This window comes from Phaethon lepturus, unplaced genomic scaffold, assembly GCF_000687285.1.
Source record: "Phaethon lepturus isolate BGI_N335 unplaced genomic scaffold, ASM68728v1 scaffold26219, whole genome shotgun sequence".
NCBI lineage: Eukaryota > Metazoa > Chordata > Aves > Phaethontiformes > Phaethontidae > Phaethon > Phaethon lepturus.
The window spans coordinates 31,911-50,480 of NW_010561849.1; the positions used below are offsets into that span (position 1 = coordinate 31,911).

The 18,570-nt window shown below is 45.0% G+C and overlaps 1 protein-coding gene across 1 annotated transcript in view; it reads left to right on the forward strand.

Annotated features, from left to right (window-relative positions):
* LOC104626239 (voltage-dependent N-type calcium channel subunit alpha-1B-like) overlaps positions 1-18,570 on the forward strand; it is a gene marked incomplete at its 3' end in the record, with an annotated part of 65,203 nt that overhangs the window by 30,465 nt on the left and 16,168 nt on the right. Inside the window, exons 4-5 of the mRNA XM_010294108.1 lie at positions 8,317-8,432; positions 17,709-17,765. Of these exons, the coding sequence (XP_010292410.1) occupies positions 8,317-8,432; positions 17,709-17,765 (173 nt within the window). The remainder of the gene's footprint in view (positions 1-8,316; positions 8,433-17,708; positions 17,766-18,570) is intronic.

The window sequence follows — 18,570 nt, forward strand, 5'->3', positions numbered from 1 at the left end:
AAGGAAGGGAAAGACAGAGCAAAACAATATTTTCTTTCCTGTTGTTCCTTGCTCATCACCCTTTTTAACAAAGCCATCGTTGCAAGCAAGAAATGTGGGAGAAGCATGTGTGTTTCTTGCAGAAGGGGTCAGGGAGCAATGACTTTCCACGTGAGCTTCGTCTCACCAAGTTAAATGTCCTATCCGAATGTGAATCTTTTGCTCCTTTTATGTTTTTGGTTAGTACGGGAGAGATGGACTAACCTTCACGTGCCCTTCTGTTACGCTGCAATGGAAATTAAAGCCTATAAATTCCTATTACAATCTAGGAATGATATATAGGAGACCGAAATTTGAATTTCCTGGGGCTCTGCTTTGACTCTGCGGTGGAAACTTGATGAACAGAGCCAGAGGTTCATCCAGGAATTGCAGTAGGCTGAAACTGAGATAAATGGTGCTTTTTATTCTTTTTTTTCCTCTCTCTCTTGTTGCCTTCTTCAAGCCTGGTTTGCCCATCTGTGGCACTCGCAGCATTTCAAATCATGAAATTGGCACAAGCAGAACGTAAAGACAAAAGGAAGGAAGATACATTGAAAGCTTTACCTCTGTGCTGTTCCTCTTCTCTTTCTAGAAACACAAGATGTATCCCATATCTGACGTGCATTTGAAGCATCTTCCCGCTATGTTCACTGATAAAAGTGAGAGTGAAGCCTGGCTCGGTGCTGAGAGATCAATCTCTCAGTGATACTTTCATCCTTTATCAGCTGGTTGAGGAGAGCTATTTTTTCCCCCTCTTTAGAGCAATGAGGAGAAAGCAGAAGCAACTCCAGCTGTGCAGGATTGAGCCAGTCCTTACTCCTAAGCAGTGGCTATTAGGATGGGTTAAGCAGCTCAGCCAGCTGGGTCCGTACATTTGGGCTCAGTCTGGGAGAGGTGGATGTGCACCCTCAGACCATGCCCAGTGTGATCTTGGCCAGCTGTAGCTCCAGGTGAGACAGAAACATAGAACACCGTGTGTCTTTGGGTCTCCATGCAGCTGATGGGGCAACCTGGGGCGGATGATGAGCCACAGACCTTTGTTGTCTTCAGCACTAAGAAACCTCAGTTGTTCTCTGGGTTTTCCTTGTTTAAGGAAGCCTTGTTTAAGCTCTGACTTCTCAGCAAACCACTTTTATGGGCAGGAAAACAATATCTTAGAGGTACAAAATGTCACCAGCATAAAGAAATTTTTACTTTATGGTTTTCTGGGTGAATGAGTTGCTTGGTTTCATCTCATTCCAACACTTTTCAGTGTAATCTCTCTTGCCCTGGGATGTGCTTGCTTTCACCTTCCTCAGATTTTCTTCTTGCCCAAATGAAGTGCATTTCCATGCTTTTTCTTCTTCTTCCAGATGGGCTTTCTAATCAATACTCTTTGCCTATCTTCAGTGGTGACCTGGGCCTGACTTTTAGATGTACTTAAAACCAGTTATTTAAGAATACTCCACATGCATTTCTATTCACGTTTTCAAATCAGTAAGCCAGAAGCATTGAATTATTTTCAGTTTTGCCTGCAGATTTCTCTGCACTTGAGGGTTTTGTCTGTGAATGAGAATAACCATACCTTGGCTCATCATGAAGATTTCCTGGGGTTTACTGTGATAAAGATATCTGATGCCATGGTAAAGAAACCAATGTCCTTGCTGATCTCCCCTCATTTTGTTTGCAGCCCATCTGGGTGCAAGGTGCCAGCAATGGACAAGGCTGAGCCATGTCCTCTTGGGTTTGCATCTTCCCAGCTATGGGCCATGACACCTCATGTCCAGGCAGCTGGAAATTGCACTCCTCGTCTATTTACTCATGGATTTATTTCATATTTTTCTGTCCTAAGCCAAATTTGATTCTACCTTCCACCTAGAAATGAGTTAGAAATATCTAACTCGCCAGCGTCCACCCAGGCGAGCACACTGAAGGGAGCGATGCGCTCTCTCCTCTCCCCCATCCCTTCCCCTCACCCTTTGCCTCCTGCATGCTGCTGTGAATAATTCAGCCCCTGCTGTGGCTGCTTTCCTCTGCTCCTAAAGGAGCTTTTGTGAGAAACACCAGAAGTTGGTGCCTTTGAGGAGGCTGGCCCGCAGGGCAGCATCCCCGCAGGATTGCTGTTCTCCCGCCGCTGCCTCCCTGGCAGCCCCTTTCAGACTCTCGGAGCTGTGTTGTGGGCTGAGGTGGGTCCTTTAATCTCTAAGAGAGTTCAAAGAGTCACCGGTGCTGCTGTCGATGATGGTTCCCTAGTGACAGTGCACCCTGCTGAAGTAAAATGCCTCAGGAATCGAGGGGAGTCTGCTGTCCCTGCTTAGATCCTGAGCTTTGCTGTTGTGCTTCAGATACACCCCCCTTCCCACCTGGTGTCCTGTGTGCCTCCCTCTGCACTGCCCTAAGTCACCACAGCACCCACAGGAGGGGTGAGGGTGCTCAGCAGGTCCCCAGGCTCTTCCTGCATCTGCATCCAGGACACTGAGCATCTGCTTTTCTCTCTTTCCACTTGCTTGTCCATCTCACTCCTGCTCCCTCTCCAGGGGCTCTCCCTCTTTCTTTCTGCTCGAACTCCGTCCCTGCCTCTGTCTCTCAAAGAGCAGGTTTGCAGAAGGTAAAATAAATGCTTAGCACAGCCAAGGCTTTGTGTCCTTAGTTGTATAAACGGTTACAGGCGTAAAGGTGTTGGGCTTTTTAGCTGCATCCAGCAGAGGCTTCCCCTTACAAAGGATTTACTATTCTCCAGGAAGACGAACGACAGAGTTATGAACCTGCAGAACAAATTCTTTCCCTGGAGCAAGAATCTGCTTTTCTATAAACATGTGGATGCTGATGCGGTTAGTGAATGAAACCTTAGGAGTATTAACTGGATCAGACCCTGGTGAAGCAAGCTGCGAGGAGCTTTGCAGGTCTGTGTGTATGAGGTAGCAAACTCAATCACACCAGTACTGCAGGACCTACAGAATGGCAGGAGCACAAGGAGGGACTGTCTACCGCGTTGTTGTAACTGGCTTCACCCAAGCAGCTGGGATTTGGTTGGATTAGGACAAGGTGGCAAACCCCAGCATCAGAAACAGACCTGAGAGGGAAAGGAACAATTAACTGAAGGCTCTTTCTCGATTTTCTTCTCACAGTTGATTAACCAAAGTAAATGGTAGCAAATGGACTTCCACCCTTAAAATGCAATTAAGTGTTTCTGCTTGCATGTGGATGCTCTCCAAGCAGCTGGGATTTGGTTGGATTAGGACAAGGTGGCAAACCCCAGCATCAGAAACAGACCTGAGAGGGAAAGGAACAATTAACTGAAGGCTCTTTCTCGATTTTCTTCTCACAGTTGATTAACCAAAGTAAATGGTAGCAAATGGACTTCCACCCTTAAAATGCAATTAAGTGTTTCTGCTTGCATGTGGATGCTCTCAGGATGCTGGGAGGCGTGGAGGTGCGTGTGGTCCCCGTGCCGAGAAGTTACCCTAACGCACGCAGGAGAAACTCATAAGTGATGAGCTTAAGCCCCTGGGCAAGTGGTTGCAGCCTGCCAAGAACACAAGAGATTTGGTTTTACTGAAAAATGCAAACAATATTGTGTTCATCTTGCCTCTCATCATCCAGCACATTCATACGTCTGGGGCGCAGGTTCTTATCTCTGCAGCCCTTTTGCAGCCTCTTATGGAAATTCCTACCTCAGTGTTGCTCTTGCTGAAAGCTTACTGAAAGTTAGGTGGATAATTAGCACCAAGTTTGTTTTGAGGTTCCTTCCTTGCTGATTGTAAAAAGGGTGGACTGAAACAGAGAGGAATTTTTAATGCTTCGCCTCTCCTCATCCAGGCAGCCCCGGAGTGGTGCAACACACGTGATTTTGTACCACTGCTACTCTTCCAGCATGTGTTTCCCACACTGATGCTCCTCCAACTTGCGTGTCAGGCAGCCAGAGGAGCTGCTGTTTTCCATCTTCTACCTCCAGCCTGTCCCTCCCTGCTCCTGAGTGACGTGGGCTGCTTAACAGGCTGCTGACAAGTATCAAATCTGTTCTTGGGCACTACTCCACATCCAAGCAACAAAGCTTACAAATTAAGCCTCCTGTCTTGGCCAATTTTGTTTCTCCACCTGGAGAATTCATTCTGGCCTGTGAGTAACTCAGTCAAACATCTGCAGTCCTGGCCAGTTCCTCTGCCAGCAGCTCACCCACTTGAATTAGCTGGCTCCTCTCCGTTCTTGAGGGCTGCATTTCTCCAGGCAGGACCGTGTCCTTAGATGTCACTGTGCCATCCAGGCTCAACTTTACTCATTCTTTTGATGTACTTGGACTGGAGATGAAGCCAATCCTAAAGCAGATCGGGTTTTTTTTGTTTCGTTTTAGAATTAAAATTCTAACGATTCTTTACCGCTGCTTTCCAGAAGTCCCTGGTGGAGTCCTTCTGAGATCTGTGCTTCTTTCTGCTTGCTCTGAACAGTGCTTTAGACTCACTAGACGAAGGCTGTTCTCCCATTTGAAGATCTGAAATTTCATGAGATCATGTGCAGCTCAGTGGTATTATTTTGAATGAGGAGCTAATTACCTATGTTGTTATTACGAATCGCTAATCATCAGCACTATTAGCAATGACAGTGATGCTATTTAATTTCTCTCTGCTTCTTCCCTGTGAGTGGGAAGCGTTTCTGTCTGCTTTCTAAGCAGAAAAACCTGAATTGCAGAGGTTTAATGGTGTGATTAGTCTTGCAGCCGGCCTGCTGTCGCTGGCCCTGGGAGCGTGCCATGAAACCCAAGACCAAGATGTGCATTACATGGTGCTCCATCTGAGCTCTCTGCTGCCATATAGGAAAGTTAATCAGAGACTCAGGGGATGAAGATAGTGGTGGGTTTTCTTTTTTTCCTTTTTGGTTGCTGTGACAGTAGTTTTAAATTAAGGCCAGCATGGATAAAGTGCTTGTAAGAATTTCTTTGGTTTATAATCTTTTACTGACCCTGGTGGTTACTCATGAGTTGACCTTGTCTCTTTTGTGGCTGGAGGGGTCTTGAATTTCCCTGAAGTGGTTATTTCAGTGCATATTTACACTGAGATTTATTTTATTTTTCCATCCACCACGGCGATAGGAAACAATCATCCATTTTCCTTGTGACTTTAAGCACTGACCACTCTTGAGAAGAAAAATGTGACACAGAGCTTGACTGGATGGCATGTGGTTTCCGTGACGAATGCCCTTACTTTGATTTCTGTTTGTTCCTGCTGTCTCTATAGAATCAGTTATTCACAACTGTCATGTTGTAACTAAAATGCAGTGCGGTCATCTACCTGGGCAGAGCTCGGCTTCCTCCAAAGCAGTGTCTCCTGTTGCTGCGCTGCGTGTGGGAGTGCCGACCTTTCAGCTTTCCTCCTCTTAATGCCTATCTGGACAGGGCTGAAAGATGACTATTTTGGGGGGGATTTGGGGCACATGGTGGTTGATGGGGGCCAAGGATGAGAATGGGTGAATGTTATTACTCATTCCAGAATTGGCCAAAGGGTGGAGGACCAGCTATGAAGAAACATCCTGGAGGTCAAGCTGGAGAGGAGGTAGCATATTCCCTGCTCAGGTTTCCTTTCTGGTGATTTGGGAGATTTTTGCAAGTCAGTGGCGTAAATAGCAATTATGCTGAATAAAGGAGGAAACGTTTTTACTGCTACCAAACATTCCCATGGGACTTTCTGTGTTTTCATTTAGAACTGGCAGGAAAACTTCATCTGAAATATTTTTAGATGAAATATAGCATTTTGATACAATTTTCCCCCCTTTTCTTTGAATATGTTCTGAAATTTTGCTGAAAAGCTCTCAAACAGAAATTCTGGGAGTTTTCCAGTTGCTGCAAATGGGGAATATTTCAGTTCCTGAATGGTGATTAATGTAGTGGAAGAGACACACATGCTTTTATTAATATATTTCCTAAAGAAAAACACAGTCTTTTGGTAAGTTCCAGCTTCAGGAGATAGGAGAGAGGTTTGATGGAGACAGGAGAAAGAGCAAGCAATGCATTCCTCTGCCAGGAAGACCATAGATCAAGACCCTCCAGTCTTCAACCTGGATGATTTTGCTATGGCTCTGTAGCACTGGAGGCATTCAATGAGCAGAGACCCAAGGTGCTGTCTTCTCCTGGAAGTTACCCTCCCAGCTCCGACGGCAGTGCCAAACCTGCCAGCTCCAGGGAACGGGAAGGCGCAGGTGACTTTAACCTCAGCGACGTTCCTCGCTGGTGTCTTGCGAAAAGCGTGCGTGGCTGTACAGAAACTACTGAAGCTTTGAGCCTCGGCACAATTTCTCCCTCATTTTCTTACATGTTTCAAGTTGAGATTAAAGGGCCAAGTCCTGGGCAGTTTTTACTTTCCTTAGGCCAGGTAGGAGCTGGCAGAGGACGAAAGGCTTTGCAAGGAAAGCTCTCCTGAGGGGCGAGGGAGCGGTGCCACAGCTCATCGGCTGCCCTTCCTCCTGCTGCGGTCCTTGGTGAAACTCCCCGCTGGGTGCTGCCTCCTGCTCCTGCCCGGCGCAGCCCAGCTCTGGGAGATTTGCGGTGTCACGAGCCTGTAACGCAGGAAGCGTGGCCCCTCCATGTCTGGCAATTTAAATGCATGTTGTCACCTTCTGCTGTCTGATCTCATTCCTCCCGCTTCAGAGAGAAATCAAAACTGAGAGGAGGTCTGTGGCCCCAAGCACCAGGCACTGAACCAGAAATGAGAACATTAAAAAGGAAGAGGGAGAAAATCGGCAATCCGGCTGACACGTGCAGGATCCCGGGTCACCTGGCTGACACGTGCTGAATGCCAAGGAGGAGCTGCCGGTTCAGAGCGATGTTTTGGCTTCCTCTGTTTCAAGGATGGGGTCATGGGCTGTACTGTCAGGTGGAGGACAGGAGAGGGGAGTCAGGAGACTGGGATGCGCTGCCAAAATCAAAATAATGGCTCAGCTGATGGCAGCTCTCACATCGGTGGCTGGTACTGGCGTGTGTCGTGGTGCTGAGCCAAGTTCTCCCTGCAGTCCTTTCTCCATGGGTCAGACAGTCCTGCCGAACAAAGCAGAAGTGTCAGCTTTGAAGGGTAAAGCATAGGCTGTGAATGTAAAGCTGCCACTGGAACTGCAGCTCCTTCCCCCCCACCATCCCATTCTTCCACCTTCCTCCCCTCGCCTGCTCCTTTCTGGCTTTTGAGGAGCATGTGTGGGTAATGAACTGGTGATTAGGTGATGTTTCAGTCAAGAACAGCAGTTAAGTACAGGTTTGCAACAATTAACAGTTAACTGAAGATTTGAAGGACACAGCAGAGTTGAGATACTAAATGAACCGCTGGTGCACACGAGGGACAAAAGCCTGATCCCCCATTTAACCATATAGATTAAGCACTGCGGGAGTCACTCCAGCGTGTGCTCAACGCGAGAGGTTGCAGAGGCTGGTTCAGAGCCCCATGAAAGGTAGATGGGCACAGACGTCTCCAGGTGGGGCATCAGTCAGACTCTTCCCAGGGATGGTATGAACGAGCTTGGGGAAAGCCGCAGCTTGGGTGTCTTGGGGTGTGGCTGCGCTGTTGTCTCAGCATCATTTCAGACTTGGCAGTAGGATGTAGTTGGTCAAGACTTTTGCAGTGCTTGGATGAACCTCGCTTTCTGACTCCCTTGCACGGTCCTGTTCTTATGATTTGATATCAGGATACTTGCTTTCCATGTGATTTCAGCAAATAGCAGGATCATTGTTACCCCCAACCCAGAGCACCTGGGCGACTTGACCCCAGAGTACCTATCCTCACTTGTAGCTCTCGTTTGGCTTGCGTTTGTCAAAGTCAACTGAAGCCTGGGAAAACTTGAAGAAAGGCTAACAAGAAAGAGTTGACCTCTTCCAACACCAAAAGAATGCTGGTGTCTCTGCGATACTATATTGTGCTTCTAGAGGAAATTCTGCTGTGGAATGAGTGGTGTGGAGAGAGATGGAGGACAGTTTTAAGTGTTGGGGATAATAATTTGTGTCGCATGACTGGACAGGTGTATGTGCACCAGGATCACGCATGACCAGACAGGTTGTGCATCAGGATATCGTTGTAATGGGTATGGTGTGGCCCTAGAGCAAGAGCAGGGTGTGCACGTGGCAGTTTGCCGTCCTCTCTCAGGAGGAGAGAGGCAGAGAAACAGTTGAGCTACAATCAAAGTAGTCATTTGTTGGACAGCAACATGTAGCGTGCTGTGGCTTCCACCCACTACTCCTGTCATTGACTTCACAACCTTTGTGAATACAATCTGAATGACAAAGGAAGAGCAGCGTATTTTCCCTGGCCGCTTCTGACGTGCTTTCTCATTCTTCTCTCTCCGCAGTGAATTTGCCAAAGAACGAGAGAGGGTAGAGAATCGTCGAGCTTTCCTGAAACTCCGTAGGCAGCAGCAAATTGAACGGGAACTAAACGGATACTTGGAGTGGATCTTCAAAGCAGGTAAGGCGAGAGATCTCCTGATCTTGGTTCTCTACGTTTTGTGGCAAAGTAAGAGTCTGGTGATGACAGGGCAAAGGTCCCAGAACTAGTCCTCGATGTTGCTTGCCGCTGAGGTAACCCAAGACTAGAGAGGGCCCAGCCAGCACTTGCTGAGTTTTTTGGGCTTGTTTCTGAGCAGTCACACTAAAGTTATTGCAAAAGATCTCAGTTTGGTTAAACAAAAATAGAGGAGCTGGGCCAACTTTCTTTATTGCTGAGATCAAAGCAATTGTCTTAACACAGTATAATATAAAAAGTGATACAGTGCCCAAAGTCTCCACAGTGGGGAAACTGTTCCCTTATATGAGTCATTTATATTTTATTTACTTTCCACCACAGCTGTTTTATAAGCCTCTCTTGCTATGATGGTAAAATACACTAGAGTGTCATTTTTATAAGCTGCAGAGATCACTTGGATGAAACTCACCCCAGCATGTATTAACATCGCTTTATAACTATTATAACCAAACATTGCACTTTATTACAAGCCATGAGCAATTTTAACAAGGACCTAAACGCACTAATTTAACAAAAAATACCATACTTTTCTTTTCCTTTTTTATCAGACAGTAAAAATTGCCAATAACCTTTCTGTGTTATAGAGTAGCTGATATATGTATTGATATAACCACAGTGCAATTCATTCACATAGCACCAAGAAAACTTCTGAGGCTAATTTGCTTCGTTGCTTGCTTTTCCGAGAAGCCGAAACATCTGAGTAAAGTGGAAATGCTTTTTAAAACAATGATGGGGGAGAAAAAGAACCTGTGATTTCTCAAATAAATTTTCGGGTGCCTTTCTAGGCAGGTCAACTTCCTCCTGTCCCTTTACAAATGAGGAAACTGTGGTCCAGCATTATACGGTCACTCGTCCGATGTCAGCTGACAGACCGGTGCCAGAACTGGCGTTCTGTGGTCCTCCTAAGCTGTGGGCTGGCACCATACTAAAAGCCATGTCATCATTCCGTGTTCCGAAATCCACACTGATGTGCTAAAATATGCTTGTGCAAGCAGGTAACCCTATGGTCACAGCAACTCCTTGCAGCATCGCACGTGCGTAGGCTGTGTGCGAGCCGGGGGCCGGAGCATCCCGGTGCTGTTCTGCCTGTGAGTGGCTCTTTGGATTTTCAACTTCTGTTTTATGTGCACAACCTGGGTGCCAGTATTTGGAAGAGCATTTTCACATGGCTCCCACTACTTTGCTTCTGCTTTCTCCTCTGAAGATCTCTGCCAGCCTGTGTGCCCGGGGGAGCGGGGCTCTGCCCTGCTGCAGGTCCCCCGGGAGCGCTGGGGAGCGGCTGGCGGTCCTCCTGAGCGCCTGCCATACCTCATGGTCTGGGCATGGGTTTGGACAACCTGGCCAGAGGGAAAAAGACTGAAGCATTGAAATGTAAAACAGGAAGAGGTAGCAGTAGCTTGTATAGTGGCTTGAACCCATGATTTCCCATAGAGCTATACAGAGTGGCAGTTGAGTGCCACTCATATTGATGGACTTCTATTCGTTGTGACTGTTCAACAGCAACTGTCCTCAATTAGGCAACCACACTTCATTCTGTGGTTCTGTAGGGTTAAATAAGAAGAATCTTTCATTTTCAATTTATAATTTGTCTTCCCATTTGTTTACAGCTTTTGTGCTGCCTCAAATTTGAATTAATTAATGATTTACCCAGTGGCTGGAGCAGAGTGCACAGGGGTTCTCTCTTGACTCTAGTGCCATCTTGCTTTTAAGGCTCTTGTTATTTCTCCGTCTCTAAATCCTGGTCTCCCCATCAGTAAAATAAAGACGAGAATTCCCTTGCAGGGATGTGGGTTGCTTCAGTTCGTTTTGATGACTGTTCTGCCAAGAAGAGTTATGCAGAGGTCATTAGCTGAACTTGTCTGAAAGTTGAGGTGAAGAAGTTATAAAACATTTGGCCAATCTCTGCTCCAACTCTATATCCCTGTGGGAATGGCTGGCTATTCTATTCCTGTGTTGCCAGCGCTGAATAAATGCCACATCAGTATAGAGTGAAAATGCTGTAAAATGCCCATCTTTTTATTTTGTCTAGTAACACAAGACCAGAAGACTTTCTAGAACAGGAAATTGTATGCAGAATAGCTGAATCAGAGAATAATAAAAATATTCTGTAAAGGCACTGTTGAAAATACAATAGGAACATAAAAAAAGCTTCCTAGTACAGCTGAATAATAACAATAATTAAAATCAACTTAGCAGTGTTAGTAAATCTTTGAATGCAAAAGGTAGCGTGAAGGCTGACCAAAACAGAGACTTGAGCCTTTAGAATTCAGGCGCTGAAATTTGGGACTCTGCTGTCGATGGGGATTTCCCATTTCTGTTTTAAAGGCCAGGATTTCAGCTATGAAATGATCATGAATTTCCAGACTAGATAATCAGTCTTCCTTGTCCAAGACCGTGTGTGGGACAGTGGCCAAAGCAAACGGCGTGTGCGGGGGGAGGAAAACAGCCGGGGAGGATGGTCATGGACACTCCAGCCTGTACGGAAATCTCTTGCAACAGTCCCAGGCAGTGAGATGTAATAAGCTGTTTGCAAAAAAGAAAGAGCAAAAGTCTTGGTATTCTGCTCTAATGTAACTCTAGAGAAAATTTTGTCAGTATTTATGCAGATATCTAATTGTTTTTAAAGCCTTCTAGCATCCTTGACCTCAGTGAATCTTGTGGCAAGGAGTTCCACATGTTAACAGTTGATTTTAAAAAACAAACCAACACACCGAACAGTACGTCCTGTCCTTGATTTTAAATACGTTGCCTTTCTGCAGTTAGAGGAATTGCTCAGGCAGGCACTTCATATTTCTTTTAATTACTTTTCTTTCTCTGATCTCTCACTACCTTGTTTCATCTTACTTTTTCTGCTCTAAAGCATGCAGAACCAATCTGCTCAATCCCCTCTCTTCCCATGGAAAGCTCTCCAGGCTTCTAATATTTATAGTATCCTCCCTGAGCATTTTGTTTGTTTGGCTTTTTTTTCCTCATTTATTTTTGATGCAAGGTAGGAAGAGTGGAAAGTTGCATTCCAGTGATTCATAAAGTGGCATCTTAATACTTAACATGATTGGTTTTGCTCTGTAATGTTTTACATATTCTGGGTAGTTGCTGGAGCTGGAAAGGAGGTTTCCTTGTTCTTGGTGGTTCTCAAGTCTTTACCTCAAGGGCTGTAAATGGTTTAGGACCAAGGAAAGTATTTGAGTGGCTAATATCACTCCTTCATCTGTACACTACCTCCCGCTCATCCACAATGATTTTAATTTATCATGTGCTTGTCATTTATTGACCACTTGTGAGTGTCGTTAATGTTTCTCGCAGCCTTCTCTATTAGTAATCTGAATGATGTTGTATTATTGCTTTCTGTACATAGTGCATTAAAGTGGTGCATTAAATTCAGATAGAATTTTGGGGTTGTTTACTATCAATCCTTTCTTATACTGAAATTTTAGACTGTTTAGTTCACCTTTTAAGTGCTGACTTAAGCGTGTTCCAGACCTGGCCTAATGACTTGTCTTGCATTGGTGTTGTAAGAATGAAACTTCTTTAATAGCCTGGCTCTTGAGTAACTGACTTTTATATTTTTATTTTTCTTTTTTTTTTTTTCCTGGTGGTATTTTTACATTTTTTTCAGTGGTAAAATAAGATTATAGAAAGGAAAAAATATTAATAAAAAGTGCTTGTGAATTTTTCAAGGATGTTACCTTGGCACAGCTGAAAGATTTTGGGGCCAGCTTGCTATTGGTAAATCATCAGAAGTGCAGCTGTGATTGAAACTGAAGCAAACAAAGCTCAGGCTGTTTTAAATGTGGATTGTTTAATACAGTCAGCAGCATATATGCTTGAGGGATCTATACCGGGGTGTTTTAAACGGTGACAACCTTAATGTGCAAATGCTTGTGTGAGTTATACTTAATACAGGAAGCCTTAACTGATGAAGTGCTTAACAAACACTTTCTCAACAAAGGGTTGGGGAATGAAAGAGAAAATTATAACACAGTTAATGTGCTAAATTGCTGAATTTAGACATGCATGACTTGAAATAAAAAAAAAATCAACCTGCGGTTGGACCAATTTCCTTAGCGTTTAGGTGGACCTTCTTCGTTTAGGATTATAGAGAGGCCAGGTATGAAGTTTTACTTATTTCTCAGGTGAATGTTGTAACTTGTAGAGTCCTTTTGAGGATGTCAAGAAGAAATGTCATACCACCTTAAATGACTTATAAATCTGTAAGTGTCATCAAATCCATAAGATTTTTGGTTTTATAAAAACTAGTGCAAGTTACAGGCCAGAAGCAATGATCAAATCCTATAATTACTTGCATGTAACAGAATTTAGGCCAAAAATTTGTATGGTAATTGCCATGTCAAGCTTATAAACATTGACTCGCTGTATCATTTAGAAGTGAACTCCATGGATCAGTTAGAAACAGACCTGTAATCTTAAATGCAATCGGGAAGAATAAAGTCAACTGTCTGTTGCTTTTAGTAAATTCGTTAAAGGGATCAACTCTTCCCACCACTAGAAGTCAGCTGCTATAGGTGTAAAAAGCAAGCTTCGCGCTCTGTTGCTCCTCTAGGCATGAGACAGCAGTTCTCTTCCCCAAATGCCTCTTCTTCAGTTTATCCACTATCAAATAAATTCTTGTTGGTGACGAGCAAACCCTGTCCTGTTCCACCCGCTGTTTCATGTTTTCCTTGGGCTCTGTGCAAAGGTAGCAGCGAGTCAATTTGAGATTGTGCCTTTCAGAGGAATTAAAAAGTGGTGAAGCCAAGCAATGTAATCCATGCAAATGATTTTGCCACTGCTGCTTTCTCTATTAAACTCCTCAAAACTGTAGCAACCATTAGGCTGTCATGCTGCATTTCCAACAAAGAACGGAGAAGTAGAAGTTCTCTGCACAGAGTGAAGTGCTTATAAGCCTGCAAATATTCTTTTGAAGATGTTTCCCTTATCTTACAAGGACATGTGTCATTTTGAAAACACTTTGCTCAGAGACTGGAAGTCTTTCAGTTCAGAGCTAATCAAGTTGCATGTCTTTTGCATTTTCAGTCTTCCCAAGTCCATCTCTTTCACACAGCACTGATTCTGAGTGTTTCTTTTGTCCTGGAGTAAGCAGGCTTTGGGAATGGGTTTAACCTCTCTCTTTTAGGTCACTGTAACTTGTTACTTGGCACAAAAAAGCTTTATGAACCTCAGGTTTCAGCTTTCTGCAGAAGAAACAGAGCAACAAGCCCCTTGATACAGCTGAGAAAAGACACCTACATCAATGAAAAAGGGCAACAACGCGTGTGAGATGGCAAGGGAGGATAATTGCCAGAAAATCAAATTAGAGTTCCCCGTGAGAGTGTGACAGCTGCTTCTAAGGGATGCATTTTCGTTCACTTTTTCTATTTAATAAATCTGAAGCTTTAACAGTTAAATTCAGTTGCACTTCCTTTTTTCTAACTTCTGTTGCCCGTTGAACGTGGGTTATGTCCCGTAATCTGCTCTTCTTTTGAGCCCACAATGGCCTATCTCCCCATGCCAAAGAGAAAGAGAAGGGGCACCATGTTTCTCTTCTGCTTTACCTGTATTGTTCAGCTTGCCAGTTCCTCAGGATAAGGTTTGCCTTTATTTCCAGTCCTGTAACCTGCTTGTCAGTACCTAATGACCAGCAATTAATCTTACTGCTGAGACACCTCTCATTCTGATACCCTAGCGAAGCCCCTGTGCCTTTGGAGGCTAGAAGTTGCCGATCTGATACTGTCTGTCTGTTGAATATTTCTTCTAATGTAGAGGAACTGTTGTTTGGAGGTTTTGCAGGCACCCTAGTTATCTTCTTCTGTTGTTACAGTGATGATTAAAGGCAATGCAACTCCTGATCCTCTGCTTAGGATGCTGTATGGTTAAAAAAAAATAATCCTAACAGTGATGACTAGCCTGCTGAGCTGTCTCTTTAGCATGCTTTAAAAGCCATGTGGAGTCCCACTAGGATAGATGTGGTCCTTCGGTTTCCCAGAGGATACAAGGCAGACAGGAGTGACTATCAAGGGAAGGAACAGGAGAGCAATGGTGGAGGAGAGCCAGACTTGAGGGAATTGCAAAGATGAAACCTCCGTTTTGTTTATTTTAAGGGAACAGTAAAACTGAGATCCAGTGAGATACGTCTATAGATGGAGATATGGTTGGACACCAACTCAGACCCCTGAATTTGGGGCGAAGGCTCAGCTGGTTTGCAGAGTTGTCTCGAAAGAGTGCATACATTGTAGGTGAAAATATGTTCATATCAAATTGTCACATCTTACAAATTCTGAGGCCCTGCTGGCATTTATCGATCTGTTTTGTAAAGCCCCACTATGGCTAAACCTCTCATCAGTCTGACTGTGGGGACACAGGTGACACTGGAACATCAGATAGCATCAGTACACCGTTGCAAATCACGACTATTATGTACCCATACAGTTCACAGTCCCCAGGGGTCATCTGGGGACTCAGGATTGTTCCTCCCCTGCTGCTCAAAGGACAGTGGTGAGCCATGGCGAATTGTTACAGGAATGCACAAAACAAGAGGCCACCCAGAAACAAGGGAAAAGAAGAATTTCTGTCTCCTATGCAGAGATCTTTGAAAGGAACCAATACAACGATTTTCCTCCTGCACAGATACGAATCAAGCGCAGAACTGAGCTTCCAGCTAAGTTAATAGGCTCTTTCGTTCCTGGAGTGTTTTAGTTTTTTTAGCAAGATGTGACTGAAACCAACAACCGTCAGAGCATTGACCAGTAAGTGCGCTGGCTTCTCCCCGAGACCTTCCTTCTGCAGACACAGCGCTCTTGCATTGCGCTCACCGGGGTGCGGCCCCTGAAGAACAGCCGCCTGTCTTCCGACCTTCGCTAACTCATTATTTTTGTTGCCCACCACCTGCATGGCAGGGTGTCCGCTCCCTGCAGTAGTTTGTATTAGTCCATTTAATTACCAAATGCTGCCTAAAAGTCAATTTTTCTTTCTGGGAGTGGCAGAAGAGCTCCTTTGGGAAGTGCTTGCTCTTTATCACGAGACCTAAATGTACGCTTCGTTCCAAATGGTTTTGAATATTCACTGCAATTTGCTAGTACGTAGCATAGGAAAAAAACTACATCTGTGTTGTGTAGAGGAGCACAAAATGGAGAACCCCAAAGTACTGATGACTGAACTAATTCCTGGATCCAAAGAAGTGCAGAAACACCTGCGTGGCACTATTGACTCTACTGGTACTAGGAGCTAGACTCCATTTTATGCTGAGTCCTGTGCAGCGATGTGGGTTTAACAGCTTCAGATGTGACATAAAGCTTTTAATATCACACTCCATGAGCAATGTAAGTTTTAAAAAAAATGTATAGGACAACGTCCACTGTAACAGCATCTCAAGCTCATGCTCCTCCTGGCATAGGTTTGCTTGTGTTTCAGATTTACAGGCCTTTTGTCCAGCTGTCTTGGGGAAGGGGTCTCCAAATCTGAACCATCCCTTCTACGTGTTTTAGGGCAGCCACATTCATTGCTAATTGCCGTTTAACTCCTTCCATATTTTTAGCCCCCAAACACCAGTACAGTTTTCGCTTGGCAAGACTTTGGAAGAACCTTTTGGTTTCTGAGGTGCCAGCTTGAGAAAGGAGTCTCTTGAACTCGAACTCTTGAAGCCCATTTCACTTTGTTGATGTGTCTTAAGGAGCCTCGGAAACCTGAATTGTATTGGCTTGTGGGTTTTTGGAAGGATTTCATGCCTTTTTAAGTGCAAAATTTTAGCTTACCTAACATTTTTGACCTTCTCTTGTCTCTCCTTTCCTCTGTGTCTCTGGTGCACTAGTTTGCACTTTCTTATTTAGTTCTCCTCTGCTTGGGCTTCCAGTCTTCCTCAATCCTGGGTATTGCTTTTCAGCCTTGTCAATTTGCTGTCTTATTAATGTAACATTCAGTTTCTTTCCCAGATGATTAATGAAGAGATTATATAAGGCTTCTGTGGTAGCCCTGATCCCTCTAGTATTCTTCTAGTCAGCTGTCAGCTACACACTTTGATGTTTGGCCTGTGGTTGGTTGGTTGGTTTGTTTTATTTTTAGTTAGCCTTCCATCTAGGATTACTTAAATGGACTTTAAAGCAAAATTTTATGGGAACACAGTGTCAGATGTTGTAGTAAGATCCCAAATTACATCTATGCCAAGCATGTGAAAGACTTTCTCGTTTATAATACAAGGAAGTGTATAGTTTACCGGCTGCCAACTCAATATTTTGTTTGCTTTAGATTGTCCTCTAGAAAATCTTCACATAACTTTACAGCAGCAAGCTAAAATTGGTGGTTCAGACTGTATGAAGTGTGTGGTTTCAAGTATTGGCGCAGCTTGGCGTGCACTGCAAATTGACTTGGGTGATGACATTTGCATTGTGAAACCTCAGGAGATTTGATTGTCTTTCCTGCAGATAAAAATGAGTCAATTTTGGGAGATTGGTTTTTTTTTTCCATGTTTTCTGAATTCTTTTACTGTAGGAATGTATAAACTTGTATTTTGGAGATGAGTTACACAGGAATGGAAAACCAGCGATGGTGTTCTTGCACGTATTGCACAACATGAACTATGCTAGCCAGAACTCCCCTGTAGAAATTTTGCTGTGAGTTTCATTTGGGCAAAGATTTGATGTGATGGTTATTTGATGACATTCTGTCTCCTGTGATGTGGCACAGCTGACATGCAGCAGCCGACCCTGCTTGTGTTACCCTGTGCCATGAGACAAATGTCTGTTTCCCATGGGCTGAGTCCTCATCTTGTTGATGGAAACAGAAGAGCAGCAATGGCTGTAGAGCATCTTTCATTTCTCAGAGTGTCTCCAATGTGGCTGGGCATGAGGGACCGTCCTCTGGCTTGTGGAGACCTGTGTTCTTGCTTGGATCTGAAGGAAGGTTCTTGGTCTCCCGAAGTCCCTTGCGGATGATAACTGGGTAAAGAAACTGGAGTGGGTGGTTGATTGTGAAGAGAGAAATCATGGAGGAAGTGCTATGGTCTTCCAGTGGTTTGTCTGGCCTCCTCCCCCTGTGCAAGAGGGGCACAGGGTAAGAAACATGGCTTTCTGAGCCATCCCTTCCTCCACAGACTGGGTGTAACTGGGTGATACAATGGGGTAAGGTTAGTGGCAGCTAGAACAGATGCCCACTGCATCCAGCTCAGCTGGTTTTAGAGCAGGGATGTGATAAATGTGAAGTTGAACATTGCTGTTTTTCCTTTTACAGAGGAGGTCATGCTGGCAGAGGAAGACAAGAATGCAGAAGAGAAATCTCCTCTGGACGGTAGGTTGTTTTGCTGTGCAGTTTTCCTTCTGTGATACGTGAGAGGTTCACCTGCTGTATGCTGACATGGCTTTCTGTTGTAACCAGGAGGGTGTGAGGAACACACTCTTGCATGCACTTGGCATAAGTCGGGCTAAAGAGTCCCTTTTCCCGTATCAGGTCTTTTTGAGGTTGCAGGTGGATGATGAGCAGTTATGTGACACGCCACTCTGGGATGGGGATCTGCCCTTGGGGTCCATCGGTCCCTACACTGCCTATGGGACCGCAGCGTGACGGGGACACCCGCCAGCCTCTGCCGAGCATGGCTGGCCGTGTCTACGCGCAGGCTGTGGCGGGGGTAGGCTGCAGAGCGGATGCCAGAAGAGAAATGCATTGACCGAGAGAAGGCAGGGCTCTAAACCGAGGTTTCCAAATGGATTTGACAAAGAGACTAAGACCCCTGTTACCTGTAAGCAGTAAGACATAACAGGGTGTGGTGATCCTATCTTCCGACGTGTGACCCTAGCGTTGCAGGACGGCTGGAAGTACCGAGCTTCGGATGCAGGTGCAGCGAGGCTACGGGGACTGCTCTCCCTGTGCCTCCAGACCGATGAGCTCGTAGGATGCGACAGCCAGTCAAAGTTCAGTTAAAGATTCTTCCCTCTCCCTTTTCTGACCATCTTTCGTCCTCCCATGTCTCCTCCTTTCCCCTCCCCTCCCTTTCCCTCCTCTTTTTTTTTCTCCTCCCATTCACTGTCAGGGAGGGCCGCCTCGGAAGGGCCGATTCAACAAGGCACGGCACCGGCAGAGACTAGCAGCGGCAGCA